Source organism: Thermobia domestica, chromosome 16, assembly GCF_964235325.1.
Source record: "Thermobia domestica chromosome 16, izTheDome1.hap1.1, whole genome shotgun sequence".
Lineage (NCBI taxonomy): Eukaryota > Metazoa > Arthropoda > Insecta > Zygentoma > Lepismatidae > Thermobia > Thermobia domestica.
In genome coordinates this window covers 178,168,677-178,186,456 of record NC_137469.1, presented here as the reverse complement: position 1 = coordinate 178,186,456, position 17,780 = coordinate 178,168,677, and the positions used below count along the sequence as shown (strand labels likewise).

Below are 17,780 nucleotides of genomic sequence, written 5' to 3'. Positions count from 1 at the left end.
CCAAGAATGGAAGTTATTTACGTGATACACTTTTGGAGTGCCTCTTGACTGATTATCCGATCGAAAATACAAAGTTTTGCTATCAGCTTCAGCATAATACAATAGAAGTATTAGCAGGTCTGTTTCGTCCCCAATTAGCGTGGTAGAATGTTCCTGTGCACTGTTACTGCATCCTTTGTAATATTGACATCAGCGTCCTCTTCTCCTGAAAAACAATACAGCCTCTCATTACCATCTCATCACTGACTAACTTAATTAATTGTTGTTTATCATTGTAATTTACAACACAAGAACTACATATTCTTTGAGGGGGTCCTGAAGTATAGCTTCGACGCCAGAGTATCTTAATTTGGCCCTGTACATGTTCAGTGATTGGATCCAAACGCTATATTTCTTAGTCCAATAGGGTATGTAATGTAATAACTTACATTTATAAAGCTTTTCTATATATTATGGGCAGGACACGAAATTTCAGGACTGAATCCAGTGGCCAGATCAAAGAGTTTGGTCGTCACTTTCTTTCGTATAGATTTAATTTATGCAAATTCCTATCGTCAAATTAAAATATTTGTGCGCTCGGAGTTTTTCAAATCTAGTATAACAGGGTAGTCTTTACGAGTTTTTATATTTGGTTTCACGAGTTTTTATTTTATTTTTTTTAGTCTGATTCGATAGAATGATTCCATATCAGGCATGAGAAAAATCAGCTCAATTGAATAGTATTAAATAGTGCCCCAAGCGTTCTCAAAGTTTCTGTGCATCTACAATGCAAAAGAAACCTTTCAGTTACTCGTCCCACAATTGCTAAAGGCTAAAGGCTCCATTTAGGCTAAAGGAGACTGATTAATAAGGAAATTGAATAATGGTGAAATGAGAATGTGGTATGAAATGAGAGTACCAAGAAAAAACTCACGGACACAATATTGTCCACCACAAACTTACTTAGCCGAGAATCGAACCACGGACCCACACACCAGAGGTAGGCGCACCGACCCACTGTGTCTTCCCAGTATATTTATAATAGGTCTATACAGTATGAGGTAAATATATCTTGTAAGTTTAGAAAGACAATTGTAAGTTGATAAACATATATCATGAATAGACTGCGGATTTTGCATGTATCCATATTTTATTCTGGTCCTCCAATTAATATGCAACCGGGTTCTAAAATTCTTTCAGCCCATTAAGAAGGGAAGTAAAGGAGTTTTATAACGCATATAAATGCATATTTCAGGTGTTAGTGCATATTTACTGCGTAAGCATATACAAATGCGTATTACGTAGGAGATAATTCAGTTGAGGGCTATTTAAAGATATTTGATTCCTTTGTTAATATTTCGTCCCTGGAGTGTTTCTGAGAGTAAAATTTTCAAACACAAGTGTTCGCTATTTCACTCTCTCGCGTTTCAATGATACAAAAACACGTGTATCCCCTCTCCGTTTTCTTCCTTGGTCTATATAAGGCAAGGGAGATTTTTGATCTTAAATTGTCTGTACTCTGCTGAGTTAGTGTCGTTTGCATTGTGTGAAGATGCCCAAGGACAAATTATCGAAGATTGTTTTACTGAAGCAGTGGACTATAGGAGACCGTACGTTACAAACGGATGGGAGAGCAATTTTCTTCAGAGTATGCTGTAAGGAAGTAAGTATATAATATTATTTTATTACTTCTAGTTGGAGTGAACTCTCATTCACCTCTCAGAGCCGTCACTCAAAAAACAATCAGAATCGTTTGGAGATGTTTTCAGTTGATTAGTGTATTACTCAGAGATTGACTATCAAATGACCATAATTTCGATATATTAGTTAGGATATTTTAAACTCAACTTTATCTCTTAGTAGGGTTTCTAATGTTAGAAATTATAGCTCCAGCTCGATTTGAGTGCTAAGTTTGATGTTTTTGTTGAAATTTATACAAAAAGGTTAGTAGATTTTGAAATTTTAGGGTGCCACATTTTTCTTTATACATTTTCATCATTTTTCAAGATGGCGCCCAAATTGGCTAGGTTTCTTTAGCAGATGCCTATTGCAGATACTCTCATGTCAGAAATTCCGGAAAATGTGTATGTTTTTCCTCCTATCATTACACCCTGACACGAAAACCACTCTCAGTTCAAATTCATATATATTACGGCAGTCAAAGTTCACAAGAAACGTAATATAGCCGATGTTTTGAATGTAGACATTGCATTCATCTTCAGGGATTGTAATTAGGAGACCGGAGATGTGGGCATGTACATGTGGTGACTATTTAGGAGCGGAGCTATGAATGGGGGATTGTAATTAGCTGAGGGAAATTCTGGCTTCTGATTATTATATATATATATTATAGTTTGGCGTTTTATCCAGTGTAAAACAGGATTGAAGCCCATGTTTTATCCAGTATATGCCTGAGGGTCAAGGGGGGCTATAGCCTTCCTTGGATCCGCCACTGTAATATATATATATATATATATATATATATATATATATATATATATATATATAGTGGTGCTATTTAGTCGGTTCGCGAGGACCGGTTGTTAAAATATTTGGAGTTAGCAGAACCGTTTGTTATACCCAGACATAAACAAACACACACACACACACGCAAAACCTAGCCAAAAGTGAAAGAAAGACTCCAAACAAATTTATAAAAACATCTCTTTATTTTCCCGCTTCGTTGCATTGTTGCGAAATAAAGCAACTTTGATCAATTTAATAGGCAGACAGAAATTTGAATAAGTATTCCGGAATTTCGTCCGGAATACTGGGACTTGTGAGTGTAATAAATGTGATACATATATAATGCCTATTACGTGTGCTACCTATTTGTTTTCGTATGATTCCGATGTCTTCATCAGTTCTGGAGATTTGTGTCTTCGAAGAAGTGTGTACGAAATATTGGTCTTTTCATCGATATCTCGGACGATTGCTTGTCATGACCAATACTGACATTACTCAAAACATGGTTCTTTCCTGGTAGATATCCTCTCTCTCTCTCTCTCTATATATATATATATATATATATATATATATATATATATATATATATATATATATATATATATATATATATATATAAGGCGTGTTCCAAAAGCAAGGACCGTTCGATGATAAAAAAAAATAGACGCTCGTGCGGAACGGGATTTATTGGCAGAAAGAGGTGCCTACGGAGCTAATTCACTTTTCCACATAATCACCATTTCCTTCCAAACACTTTTCGTAACGCTGCACCATCTTCCGTAAACCCTCTGAATTGAAGTTTGCCTCCTGGGATTGGAACCAGTTGGGAACGGCCTCTTGAGATCCTAGTCGTTTTCAAACCGTTGTCCCGGCGGGAGCTCATGTGGTTCGGATTCCACATTAATCAGTAGGTCCACGTCTCATATAGCCTCGCTGCTGAACGGGACGTTAAACTCAAAATCAACTCAACTCAAACCGTTGTCCACCAAGACACTGTTTTAAACGCAAGAATAGGAAGTAATCGTTGGATGCAAGGTCGGGACTGTATGGATGATTGTCAAATAAGTCCTAATGAAAATCTTCTCGACGACGACAGCGGTATGAGGACGCGCGTAGTCGTGAACAAGGATGATTCCCTACGACAGTTTCCCGCGGCGTCGATTCTGAATTGCACGTCGCCCTTTAGTGAGCGTGTCACAGTACAGGTCAGCTGAAGCTGCTATCCCACGTTCAAAAAGATCATCCAGTAGGACGCCCTTGTCCTAAAAGACAGTAGCCATCGATTTGCGACTCGAATGCGGGGATTGCTTAAACTTTTTTGATTTGTGGGCAATGTGAATGGCGCCATTCCATGGATTGTTGTTTAGATTAGGTGTTGGTGTACGAGATCCACGTCTCGTCGCTCGTCACAATGTGGAAATACAAATCATTTGCCTGTTCTCGATAGCGATCCAAAAAAATTGTCGGGCATTGCACATTCGTTGCTCTTTGTGCTGGTCTGTTAGCATTTTCGGCACCCACCTTGCATCGTGATATCCAAGCGCTTCTGTGACAATCCTGTAGATGGTAGTTCGTGCAACGCAGGGAAATTCATGAGCCAGAGCACTGATCGTCAATTGCTGATCACTTCGCAGTTTTGTGTTTACTTGCTCCACAAGGTCGTCCGTCTGAATACTAGGCCTTCCACTCCGGCCTTCATCGTGCACGTTGGTACGACCATTTTGAAACTCGCGACAACATTTGCGAACCTTTCCTGCACTCATTACTGTAGGTTCATACACTAAGCACAATTATGAATGGATATCAGCAGCAGAAGTTCCTTTTGCAAGCAAAAAACGTATCATACCGTGCATTTCACTCTAGCAGCAGAAACAATTCTCTCTGCCATTGCCATCTGCATTTTAGGCACCCAAACTCCTATTGACTCAAGACAACCACTGCAGTGGCTTCGTCAATAGTTCGTTATTGGCGTTTCATTTATCAAATTGTGTTCCGGCCAATCTCATTTCACTATACGTCGACGGTCCTTACTTTCGGAATACGCCTAGCATACATATATATACAGAGAGAGAGAAAGAGAGAGAGAGAGAACCGGTTGTTAAAAAATTAGGATAGCACCACTGTATATAGATAGATATAGATATAGATAAAGATATAGATATAGATATAGATATAGATATAGATATAGATATAGATATAGATATAGATATAGATATAGATATAGATATAGATATATTCTATATTACGTTTCTTGTGAACTCTGACTGCCGTAACTTTTAACGGATTGAAACCAAACTTGGCACAAAAATTGGCTGTATCAATATCTCGGACGATTTCGTTATCAAGGATGATCGGAGGAAATATCCGCAAAATGGCAGCCCTTTGAACTTTTATAAAAAATCGTATTTTTCTTAATTATATACCGATGGACACCAAATTTTGTCAAAAGATGAATGTTTACAATACATTAGATGTGTGTGAAAATCAGAACAATCCATTAAAAAAATTTCAAGATGGCTGCCATTGAAAGAAATCTACCTGTCTTTTATGGCTCTGTGCCAAAATTTGTATTTTAATTATTTTTCTATTGTGGATGTCAAGTAATGTGTTTATTGGAATAAAATGAACAGATATAATACTGAAAATTATTTTACTTCATACACTTGTGGATGGAGTATAATACTGAAATTACTGCTAATATAATACTGAAGTATAATACTGTGCAGTCGCCCCTTGTCGGTCTGAAAGCTCAGATAATGTACTCATAAACAACGTAATTGGGGATGCCATAACCGACAAGTTGCGCCCAGGATTTCGTAAATATAGAACTTAACAAAACATGAGGTACGGGATCCAACCTGGGTTGCATTTAAATGAAATCCAACACGTACAAAAGAAACAGACTGTGATGTTAAAGGGGGTGAAAAGGGGCAAGAAGGGAGTAACTTTCAGGAGAGGTTAATCTACTCGCACTTACTTGCAGGTCTGATCGTTGTCCTCTCCACGATTCCTCCAACGTGCCGACGTCCGTCCATCTCTCTGTTTGGCTGGCTGGTCGTTCCAGTAACCAAGGTTAAGAGTTGGCGAAACCCGGATTGAGTAACCAACTTCACGAAGTCCGCAACTTTAGATAAACTTAAAACTTCTTCTTAAAAAGCAATACATCGTCGTTGAATCAAAGGTGCTCTCTAAGACAGAGCAAGGCTATTAATCGTAAATTTCAAATGAAGCTAGCGGTCTACGTTCTAACTCGTCTCTCACTCCATGTCGACTGTCCCTTCCAATAGTCTCTCAATCCATTTTGTCTGGCGTTCCTTCCGGGTTCATATCCTCGGTTATTCACTTTGATTTGTGTCTCGATGAAAAAAGTGCATGCTCGTAGATTAACCAAGGTAAAGTGATGATAGGAATGCGGACGGGGAAGCAATCTGTTATTTTATTAATTGAAAAATTTACAACGTAAGAAATGAATGACAGACAGCAAAGGCAAATGAACTTAGAAAAACAAGTCGATAGGTGATTTAATTTGAAACGAATGATGATGCTTTTGACTGAAATGTTCTTTTAAAATAAAATGTCCCATTGTTCAAAATAAGAAACTTTTCCATATGTCCAAATACACATATCTTCACAATACTAATACAGACTTTCCATATAATACTGAAAATTATTTTACTCCATAGTCCATACATAAAGACGCTCGCTCGTGTATGTATTTTTTAATCAAGTTTGTTGAAGTTGTCTTGGCTGAAAAACTTATCTGTGATTTACTGTTCGATTGACTGTCACTCAAAGCAATGTCCTTTTCACATTTATAATCGCAGGTATTTGAACAGTCACTGCATTTGCAGAGAGATGTGCAAGGTAGAAAATTGGTAAAGCACTTGCAATTTCCTCTGGTGCATAAAACATTGCATCCACATTTGGTAAGTCCAATGACGCTTAATGGTGCTGGCAGGTTAAGTGATTTTACAGGAGCGAAAGAACAGTCCTTGGTAGTTTCCAGATAGATGTCGTAAAAGCGGTTTATGGCATTTATAGCCTTTGGCAATCAAAATCTGAGTATGTGTGGCTTCAGAGCTCCTATCATTAGTGGTAATTTCTCTCCTTCCAGGTTTTTAATCGAGAATAAGTACCATCTTAAATCTGAGATAGTTTAAATTTGGCTGTCTTTTGTGTGTGTCATACAGATGAATTTTTCAAATGTTTGCAAGCCACTTAATGGGTCAAATATTTATTCACCAAAGCTGTTACTATATCACTATCACTAGAAAGACTTGGATAAACTTCAATCCACTCCTCTTTCGAAATGCCAACAACTTTCCTTCCCAGTCTCCTCCGGTGAATGAAGCCAACAGGTTCTTTGGCTTTAGCATCACCAATCCAAATACATTTTTCACGAACATTGATTTTTCTACTCCTTTCCTAGTGAAAAAATAGATATTACCTTTGACTGAACATTTGGTGACTAAGTCCAGGAGCAAAATAAAAACATTTGTGCCAGATGAAGATACAACTTCTTTCTCAATATCATATTCCTGAAAAATAATGACCATCAACGTATCGGCTTATTCATATGTATGCTCAGCTAAATTAGGACTGAAGAGACCTGGCTTATTGCTGTATGTCTGGATTACATAGCCAACCACAATATTAAAATTACTAGCTGCAGAAGAATTTAGTACTGCTTTCCCAAGGTATTCTGTTAATTGAGCTTCCGTCTCATTGTGTGAGAGAAAGGTTTCCGTGGGAACTAGCTTTAAATTTTGACGTGTCTTTGATGAAAAATTTTATGGGAACTGTTTTGCTTAATCTTTTCTTGCGAATTTATTCTTTCAGTGAATTCTCAATGTATCTGTTCAAAATTAGAACGGCTACATCGTAACAACTACTAATTTTTTAATAACTCTAACAAAAGTCTTTGCAAGATTTGCACAAGTACTCATTGATTTCGTTTTTCTTATAGACTGCACTATAGCCATACCATCAATCACACATACTCTTTTTACTCTTTTATTCTGCGTGGTAACTGAAGAGCATTCTTGGTAATGAGAAGGGGATGCTTCACTGATAACTAAACATGAGGTGTACTTTTCTATAGCAGAAATGAAAGAGCTGTTGTCAGACGAAATATGAAGACAATCATCGGAAGAGAACAAAGATCTTGGAATAACTAAAAATTCGTAATTTCCTATTACATCTTGTATGTATGAAACACAAAATGCGACGGTCATGCTAGATGCCATCTTGGAAAAAATACAAAACCATTAAAGAAAAAATGGCACCCATAATTTTTAAAATCTACATACTAAATATTATATGCTGCAAAAGTAAAATGAAACTTAGCACATAAATCGAGCGGGAAAACGTATGACACCATACTATCTTTATTTTTATGAATTGCAACAGTGTGAATCTAGGAGTTTATAAATATTTTAATAAACTATAATACAAATACAGAAAGAGAAAGAATGCCAAAGAACAGAGGATGTTAATTGACGAAGAGTGAGGCAAGTTATTGAAAAAAAAACTTAAGTTTAGCTGCAGCTTTTTTTTTTTTTTTTTTTTTTTTTTGCCAGACCAGGGGGGAAAGGCATTTGTGGTGTTTAGCTGCTATTTTTTCAACTTTTGTCATGATAGACTGAGTCTGTTCTGACCTGCCAATCAGCGTTCAGAACCAGTTGCTAGAATTTTGTGCATCTCTCTCTTGTGGTTACACATTTATTTTTTTCAATTAAACTTTACCTTATTAAGAGATTGTCAATTTTATTTCAAAAATAAATATTTTATATTGTTTCAGATACCATGCGACAAAAAATATCGAGTAATTCAGCATACGAAGACAGCCATTCACTTAAGAAATTCTATCAAAACCTGCAAACAGCAAACAATTAAAAGTGTACTTGATAAACAAACAAACAAACAAAAAACTAAAGATAGTTTCGCTGGTGTCCTGTGCAAAGCGCTCATAGTAGCTAACATTCCTTTAATAAAGCTGAGCAACCCTGAGTGTTATAAAGAATAAGTCAGAAAAATCTTGGCCAGTAACTTTGACCAAAAAAGTAGGTAAAGAAATGAAAAGAAGAAAGGTCGTTTTAATACTTTAGTTGACTATAAAGTAAAAAGAAACAAGCACACAAAAGATATCATAAAGAACTAATTATGGAAAAATGCTCATACATTACTTTTAATCCGCTTCATAAGAGTTCGCACATCTTCTTCTGTTATTTGATTGGCAGCTGCAGTTCACTTGTGACGATAAGTTTTGAAGTCAGCCGCCTTTCCTTTTGATGTTTTCAATGTTCTTTTAATGTGGGCCCAATATTTTTCAATTGGTCTAAGTTCAGGGCAATTTGGTGAATTTGCCTCTCTTCGAACTGTGACGATACCCTTTTCTTTATAACAATTAGTGGCTGTTTTAGAGTAGTGAGAGGTAGCAAGATCTGGCCAAAAGAAAACAGAGTTACTGTGTGACATCACAAATGGATACAAGCGTTTCTGTAAACACTCCTTCGTATAAATTTCGCCGTTAATTGTCCCTTTTGTGATGAAAGCCTTGCTTTCTTTTACCACATGAACAAATAGCTTCCCAAATCAAATATTTTTTGGGATATTTGGATGCCTTCCGTTGTTTAAATTTATCCTGCAACTTTCCCCTCTCCAGTGCCTCATAGTACTCCTCTCCGAGAATTTGATTGAAATCAGAGACACAATAGGTTTCGTCGTCCATAATGCAACATTCATATTGAGTAAGGTACTGATCATAGAGTTTTGTTGCTCTGGATTTTGCCGTCAGTTGTTGCTTTTCGTCTCGGTTAGGTACCTTTTGCCCTTTGAAAGATCGTAAACCTTTCCTTGCTTTAATTCTGTGGACTGTAGATTGGGACGCTTTGATCGCACCAGCAACTGCTCTTTCCGATAAATTCGGATTCTGACGCAGCAATGCAGTAACCCTTTTCTCCACCTTCGGTTGGCTAGTCCCCGGTTTTCTACCTGAGCCAGGTTTTCTTTTAACAGTTAAATCTTGTGTGTACTTTTTAATTACATTTTGCACAGTAGACCGAGGGTACTTTACGAGTTTGCTTAATTTATTTAAGGACATATCTGGATTTTCGAGGTACTTGTTCACAATTAGTTTTCGTTTTTCTAACTGACTCATCGTTCTTTACCACACCACGCGCACTTCACAACTGACAATCTATTCGTGAGTAAGATCGGCAGCTGTCCTTGCTTATGTACAGTGCTGCCAATATTCATCCTATATACTAGAAAATATGGAGGGAGGAAAGCGGCCAAGTTTTTTCTGACTCATTCTTTAGTTCCCTTGCAAAGTATTCCACTAAAAAAAAACTTCCAGACGAGTCAACACTACGAAAGAAATATATTGGTCCACTGTACTCTGAAATAAGTTCTTTTTGCAGTGCTTACGACCTTGAATTGATTATTCTCTCTGTATTATTCATTTCCTATTTTCACTTAACTTAGCTCTTTCTGCAGGACTAATGGAAAATGGCAGTCAACGTTTTATTTAACTAACGAAAGAAACCAATTATCTTCATTTTAATTTCGGACATACAGACATACGTTTCGGAGTAGAAACAAACACATGCGAAGCTGTATAGAGTAATAAAACTGCTCATGGATAGATACTTGTATATTTTTAAAATTAAATATTTTGCAGATTTTACAAAGTATCAGGGATGATATCGCAGATTTTAAAGTGCGGCTATCTATAGACGAAACCACAGATTTGTGTGGTCGATATATCGCTAATGTGATCGTTACAAAGCCCAGTCAAAGTGAACCAGGAACACCATACTTGATTTTAACGAAAGCTTTGGATCAAACTAATCATTTAACTGTAGCAAGAGCAGTTCGTGATGCTTTATGTAAGTACGAGTTATGATGGTACTTTCATTTGTAGTCTCTCTCGTTGATAAAATTACCTCACTTTCTCGGTTTCAATAATAATTTTAAAGAATGTAATTTCCGATTTGCGGGCCTTTAATTTTCAATACCATTAAGACATTTTCTCGATATTTTTTTTTATAAAACTGAGAGTCCCCATTTACTATTTTTTTTTTTTTTGGCAAAAATAAAACACATTTTCAGAAAAGTTATTTGGCTCGATTTCGTGAAACTTAGCCTACTTATTTTACCAACATTATTTCTTAATTCGTATATGTCTTATTTTCAAAAACTTTATGCTGAGAAAAATCAGTTCTGCGGACAGAGGTATATTGAACAAATATACGGAATCCTTTTGCTTACTACAGAAATCATTATGGGGCATAAGTTATCCGTATGCTATATAGGCACTGCCCTTAGGTGTTACATCATGCCGTTGCAGGATGTCTGATGTCTTCCTTATATTGCATACATAGGTGTATGTTACCTTCGTCAGCTATATGTTGTATATGTCCATTTGTGTGTAAGATCCTGACCGCCTATATTGTTTCATATGGAAAGTACGTACAGACGGAACACTTACACAGAAAGCATTATGAAACATGTGTTTTCAGTTATACGTTTGCTGTACTTTAAGTCCAAAAACTACAGGATTTACAAAGGTAACATACGATTTTACGCACGCCACATACGATTTTTAATCAGTGTGGCCGACTGGAGATAGAGAATATAAGTTTCTAATCTTCCTCACAGATTCATCAGCTTATATGCTTAAAGCAGGAAAAGCATTACAAGTGTTCTATTGAAAGTTGACCCTTGTAACGTGTGTTGTACATGGTCTTTATAGAGCTGTGGGAGAAATTCGTTCATAGTTTCTAGATGTAAATAACGTGATCTCTGCTGTGAGAAAAGTATTTCTGAAATTTAGAATGAGGATTTTCAAAGCAATGTTTCCTGGCACACCCCTGACCCCTGAATCGATATTAACAAGATGGGCACATGGATTCAGGCGTCACTGTGTTATGGTAGGCATCTCCAGGACTTGGAAAAGGCAAGTAGCTTTTTTTAAATGTTTTTTTTTAAAAGAACAATGCTAACTGAACTATATATACTCTTGTAAAAATGAAAGGCTACTGTCAGTATTAATGCTTACGTATTTTATATTTCAGGTACTGCTCGCACCAGACCCAAAGAAGTAAAGTGTATTTCAGAAGCGTTATCGGATAAACGAAAAATAATTACACCAGCTAATTTATAGAGATATGTTGTAGTCAGTGGCGTATTTACGATTTTGTTTCGGGAGGGGCTTTGCTAACTTTCGGGGGGGGGTCTTTGCCTGAAAATGTGAAAATTCTGCAACATATTTCATATACTTTACTTAAGTAAATAAGATTTCGGGGGGGCTTAAGCCCGGAAGGCACCCCCCTAAATACGCCACTGGTTGTAGTACACTGCAAATTTACTTAAGTTCAAAACTAGTTAACGGTTTCTATAAGATTGTGTTTAACAACTAGAGATTGTGAATTCGATTCAAGATTTTGCAACCTAACTTGACATGAAAGCTATTGTTACTTCATCGTTATCTTTAATTGTGTCGTAGTTCGAAAAAATATAGATATTTCAAGTAATTCTTTTGTGCATTCATACTTCCTTTAGTGCATATCTTTGCATATTAGTGTGTATATTTTAATTGTTTCGGTGCATAGCTGCATGCATATTTTCCACATTTTCAGTGCATATTGATCCGCACTCTAATCATGAAGGTAATAATTATTAAATGATTAGAGATAAGTTGAAAATAACGTCAAGTGTGTGTTTGTGCTGAAAAGCGCCCCAAAATATGACACATGACCCTTTTCTATTAAAAATCTTAAATCTGAATCAAAGATGGCATACTTCAAAATGGCTGCCATAGTGATACCATAAAGTAATACATGCGTTTCTAGCTTCATTATCCCTATCCAAGATATAGTGTCACTCACGTTAGCCACTGTAAACTTACAAAATGCCTTTCCCTCATATTGTATATTCTAAATGCCTTGAAAATTTGAGGTTCCTGGGGCACAATTTAATATTATTCAGTTGAGTTAATTCTTCTCATGGGCTACGATGGGTATGATGTGGAATAACTCTAGACAGTGAGACTCAAAATCCTTCGGAAGTCGAAAAATGATCATCACATCGTATATACAGAGTGTTTCAAAACAATACCGACAACGTTTGGGAGGAGATTTCTGATACCAAGATAAGACAAAAAAGTATAGACCAACCTAGGTCAGAAATGCGTCTTTTCGGAGCTATAGGCTGCCTAAAACATGAAAGAAAAAACTTGAAAAGTTATCCAAAACTACAAAGCTCCAAAACTATGGGACTTACCGTATTAGGGTCAAGACTTCATTTAGGAACTAACATGTGTGCTATCCAAAAATACATGTTTCAGAATGCTGTTCTACTCACGCAACAATTTTTATAGAGGGAGTTTGGCTACAGGCATAATTTAAGTTACTCACCAACTACCTGTATAAAAATTGTTGCAGAAGTCTGATAGGACAGTACCGCAGGATTCTGAAACATGGATATATATGAATAGAGCACATACTAGTTCCTAAGTGAAGTCTTAACCCAACTACGATAGGTCCCATAGTATGGGAGCCAAGAATCTTTAAAGTTCTTTTTTTTTTCATGTTTTTCGCATTTTATAACTCCGAAATTACGGACTTTTACACACAGGTTTGTCTGTTCTCATTGTCTTACCTTGGTGTCAGAAATCACCTCACAAACGTTGTCGGTATTATTTTGAAACACCTTGAATATGTGGTTGTGTGTGGACCGTACCTCCTTGAGTTTCTGCTCTCTGCCATCCTGAATAGCACACAGAAACAAGCGGTTTTCAATAACATCCATACATTTCTAGTCTTTGTTTTCGTTTAACTCTATGTCTCAAATCGTTGAGAAAGACTCGTACTCAAATAAACCTTTTTAATTTTTGTTCTGCATTGTCCAGCTTATTAATACTCTTGATGGATATAGTCAATTTCTTGTAAAATATCTTGTACATCGCATGCTAATGGAATCAGCTTCCTACAACCAAAGTATACTTTCCACTTGATTTAGTGTATCAAGCTTTAAGAGGTCTGTGCTTAATTAAATAGTCCAAAATATGATTAATTAGAGATAAGAGTAATATTTAGGTTATAAAATGTTCACATCCTCTGAATTATATACGAAAGCTGACCAGGAAGTCCTAAACGTTTTGGCCTATCGCGGCACTGGACGGGGCTAGTGGTCGCCATCTTGGTGTCAGAACATCCAGTCAGTACGCATCCAGCTGTGGTAGCGTAAGGACTGTGACGCTCTTACTGTGCTTTCTGTAACGTGTTACAACTTATAAAAAATCTCGCCTCTTGTAAGGTACGTTCTGACATTGGATTTTTGATACTAAAAAGTATAACACAATTGAAATCCATCGCTAACTGTGAGAAGTGTACTCACATGGAATAATGAATGAAGTCCGAATGAGGCAATGGCGCATTGATTTTAAAAGTGGATGTTCTAATGTTTACGAGCAGGACATTAGAGGTAGGCATAACCTTCTGTCTGATGAAGTGGTGCGAAAACTCGACGACAACATTTGTGCAAATCGTTGTTTTACGATTACGGAACTTGCTGAACATTTCTCCCAAATTTCATGAAATTCTCTGGGCTCCTTTGTGGTTAAGCGGTTAGCGTAAGCGCCTTTGGCGTGGGAGAAACTGGTTCGATTCCCGGCGAGAGCTCATGTAGTTCGGATTCCACCTTAATCAGTAGGTCCACGTCTCATATAGCCTCGCTGCTAAAAGGGACATTAAACTCAAAATGAATGATGAATGAATTCATGAAATTCTAGTGGAAAAGGTTGAATGCCACAAATATTGTGCTAGGTGGGTTCCGAAAATCCTAACGGAAGACCACATAAAGAAAAAAAGAATTTCTGTGTCACTGATTTTTCTCGAAGATTATGCAAACAATGGGAACATGATCGATCGTGTCGTCACTGGGGACGAGACTTGCGTGAAACAGTGTCAATTGTGAAATCAAACATCAGTTGATGGAATGGGGACATTCTCCCAACAAAGCATGGAAGTGTTTGCAAACGCTGTCAGCAAGAAAGATCGCGGCTACTGTGTTCTGGGACGATCAGGGAGTGTTTCTCGTTGATTTTCTTGAACGTGGCACAATTACCTCAAAGAGATATTGTGAAATACTGAGAAATTTAAGGCGCGCGATTCAAAACATGCTCCAGAGAAAACTTAGGGTGGTGTTATTTTTCCACGACAATGCACGTCTACACATGGCCAAGTGTACTCAAGAGCTTTTGGATGATTTTGGATAGGAGGTGTTCGATCACCCACCATACAGTCCCGATTTGCCGCCGAGCAACTATCACCTCTTCCCAGCGATGAAGACATGAGTCTCTACACAATGCTTTGATATTGACGCCGAACTGCATGCCGGTGTAAACCAGTAGTTGAATTTTCAGGTGGCAGATTCCTACCGCGACAGTATTGAAAAAAATTTTGTCCCACGGTATGATAAGAGCCTTAATTTCCATGGCATGAATTATGTTGGAAAATAGCTTAAGTGCTTACCTTTGAAATGTATATAATGCAACTTGGTTTGTTCGTTAATTCTGTTGTTTTCTTTCTATTTCAAAATGTCTGTTACTTTCTGGAGAGCCCTCGTATCTTGAAAACACAATACCCGTCCATATATAACTAAAAGCTTTTCTTTCTTTTCAGTGACATGGATATCATACGAACAGTGAATTTATTCGTGATTGCTGGGAATGTAGATGCAGTCCATCTAACACGTTGTGAACAAAGGAGAATTGTAGATACAATATTTATCCATAGCGATTACGAAAGTGGTATACCAACAAATGATATAGCGCTCTACAAGGTATATTCTAATTTTCATTAGCTTCTAATATATAGTATAACACATGACATATTGTTTCAACATCATAAATTCTTGTTGTTTGTGACAATAGCATAATCAAGAATGAAATATCCTCGTTAATGGTCTAGTAGCTAACGAGCACTTCTGCTGCATATTGTAATGATTTTTATAGGTAGAGGCTAAATGACGGTCCGGGCTAATCTTTCCCCTTCACCAATTTATTATAAAAAATGTTAAATACAAATGTCTTTGATTACAAAGAGTAAAATAGTGTCTATCTTTGTTATTAGCCAGATGAGAGGAAATAGGTGTTTTGCACGGTGCTCCTTCTCTCAAGGCAGTTTCCAAGGCACCTACTGGTTCTGGTGAGTCTTGAAGGATAGCACCCTCAGCCCAAGGCAGCTTCGCGAGGCTTGCTTGTAGTAAAGGTTCCTAGTCCAATGCGACCTCGGGTAACGATAGGTGTACCCTTAGTCCAATGCGACATCAGGGCAGGTGTTGGTTAGTTGATCAGTTGGACGACTGATGCTGGGTCCCTCGGTGGTCGAGCTTTTATCTGTCCTCTTTGGGTCCTTCCGTGAGGTCCGTCTTCTTTCGGCGTTCCTCGGTGTCTTTCGTGTTGGCTTCCCGTCTGCTACACTGTTTACAATCAATAACACGTGTTGTGTTGACATGTGCTTTTGTTGTGATGTGGGGATCCTTACAATATGGTCCTGGACTCGTTCGCAATGGATAGCCTATGTACTTTGAACGTATTACGGTTGTTTGTGCTGCAGACTAAGCTGTAGGTGTACGTCTCATTATAGCCTTGATGTTGGAAAGAGAATTAAACTTCTGCAAACAAACAAAACTAAGAATGAATAACGGGAGTGAGTCTAAACTCTAATAACGGGAGAGCGTTCACCTCCGGTGCTAGGGGTCTTTTGTTCGATCCCAACTCGCGCCGTGTGGACTTTGTGGTGGTCAAACACCGCGCTCGTGGGTTTTCTCGGGGTTCTCCCGTCACCTCCAACTTTCTTCATTCCACCATTTCACTCATTTCTCATCATCAACGTCTCCTTTAGCCTAACCGGCATAATCGTGGGAAGTAAAACTGAAAAATTTCATTTCATTTTTTTCATTTCACGTATTCATCACAACCTCAACAATAATCACTACATCAGGGAAGTTGTAGATGATGCCATACTCTTTCTTCAGACAACTCCAAATGCAACATTTCAGCACGTCAAAGCCCAATTACATGTTTTTCATAAAGTGCAAATTTTTCTTTAGAGCGATGCGTAACGCTGTTTCCCTGGCCTGTACGGTGGCCTGATACCTCACACACTAAATATGTGTAGAATATGATAGGTCGACATCTTGTTCATCACGATCGTTCAACAGACATCACGATTGATATGTATACTTGCAAATAAATTACGTGACAGGCGATTCTTTAGGAGCATGTCTAAGGCTATTTGATTCTATGCTATAGCGTATAGAGAGTCTTATTTCAGTTCGTGAACACTTCAAGTATTGTGATTATTTTTGTATTATTGTGTAAGGAATCTGTGATATAATGTTCATTTTACTCACATGTGTCGTAGTGTTTCAATTGTTACAAACAACAAGGTATTTTCATTGATAATCTCTTTTCAATATCTTAGCTTAATAAGTTGCGATTATTGGTTAAAATTGAATTGATTTCTTTGAATACATTTTAATCACGCTCGACTCTAGACATAGGAGCTATATACACAGTTCTGGTTGGTTGAAGTTATCCGTTTCCACGAAGCATAACTACATATATCATAAATCAAACACTAACTGCTGTTGCTCCTATGGCCGAATTTGCTAGCCCATGGGCTAGTAATGAAAGTCGCTTTTGGCGTGAGCTCAAAGAAAAATTTCTGGAAAAGTTTCTTTAATTTTTTAAAGAAATTTTCCTGACACTTTTTTTCATTAAAATAAGATTTAAAAAAATAATACTAATTTGCCCTTGTACATAATATATAACGCATAAGAACTGACTTACTTGTGTTATGAAACCTAGTTGAGCAAACGTGAGCGAACGAAATGGGTTAGAAGCCCCGCAGGGCTCGTTTTATTCCACCTTTGCCCCCATGATAATACCACGTGACATTACGTCACACTCGAGTGTTGTAACTTTGATGTAAATCTAACCTCACTTTCTTCCTTGTGACAAAACATTTGGCTAGGATAGCGCGTGAAAAAATATGCGATTTCATTATTTTAAATTAATCAATTGTCAAATAACACTTAAAATATTTTCTGTTCTCTTCTTTTTACAGTATGAACCAAGGATGTTATAAATAGAGGATCTGCCCATATGTATCTTCATCCTATTAAATCGATAAAGCCAAAAAAACAACCGAGCATCGACATGTCTGATTGGCTACTCTCGTTTCTGCCATCGTCTGATTGGCTACTTTCGTTTCCGCCACGATTCTTGGCTCAAAACAGCGGTAGAGTGGGCAGAGTAGGTTTGG

General features: G+C 37.3%; 1 protein-coding gene across 1 annotated transcript in view; it reads left to right on the top strand.

Annotated features, from left to right (window-relative positions):
* LOC145672695 (tryptase delta-like) overlaps window positions 1-17,780 on the top strand; it is a 120,641-nt gene that overhangs the window by 23,301 nt on the left and 79,560 nt on the right. The window contains exon 4 of the mRNA XM_081741863.1: window positions 15,132-15,291. Within this exon, the coding sequence (XP_081597989.1) occupies window positions 15,132-15,291 (160 nt within the window). The remainder of the gene's footprint in view (window positions 1-15,131; window positions 15,292-17,780) is intronic.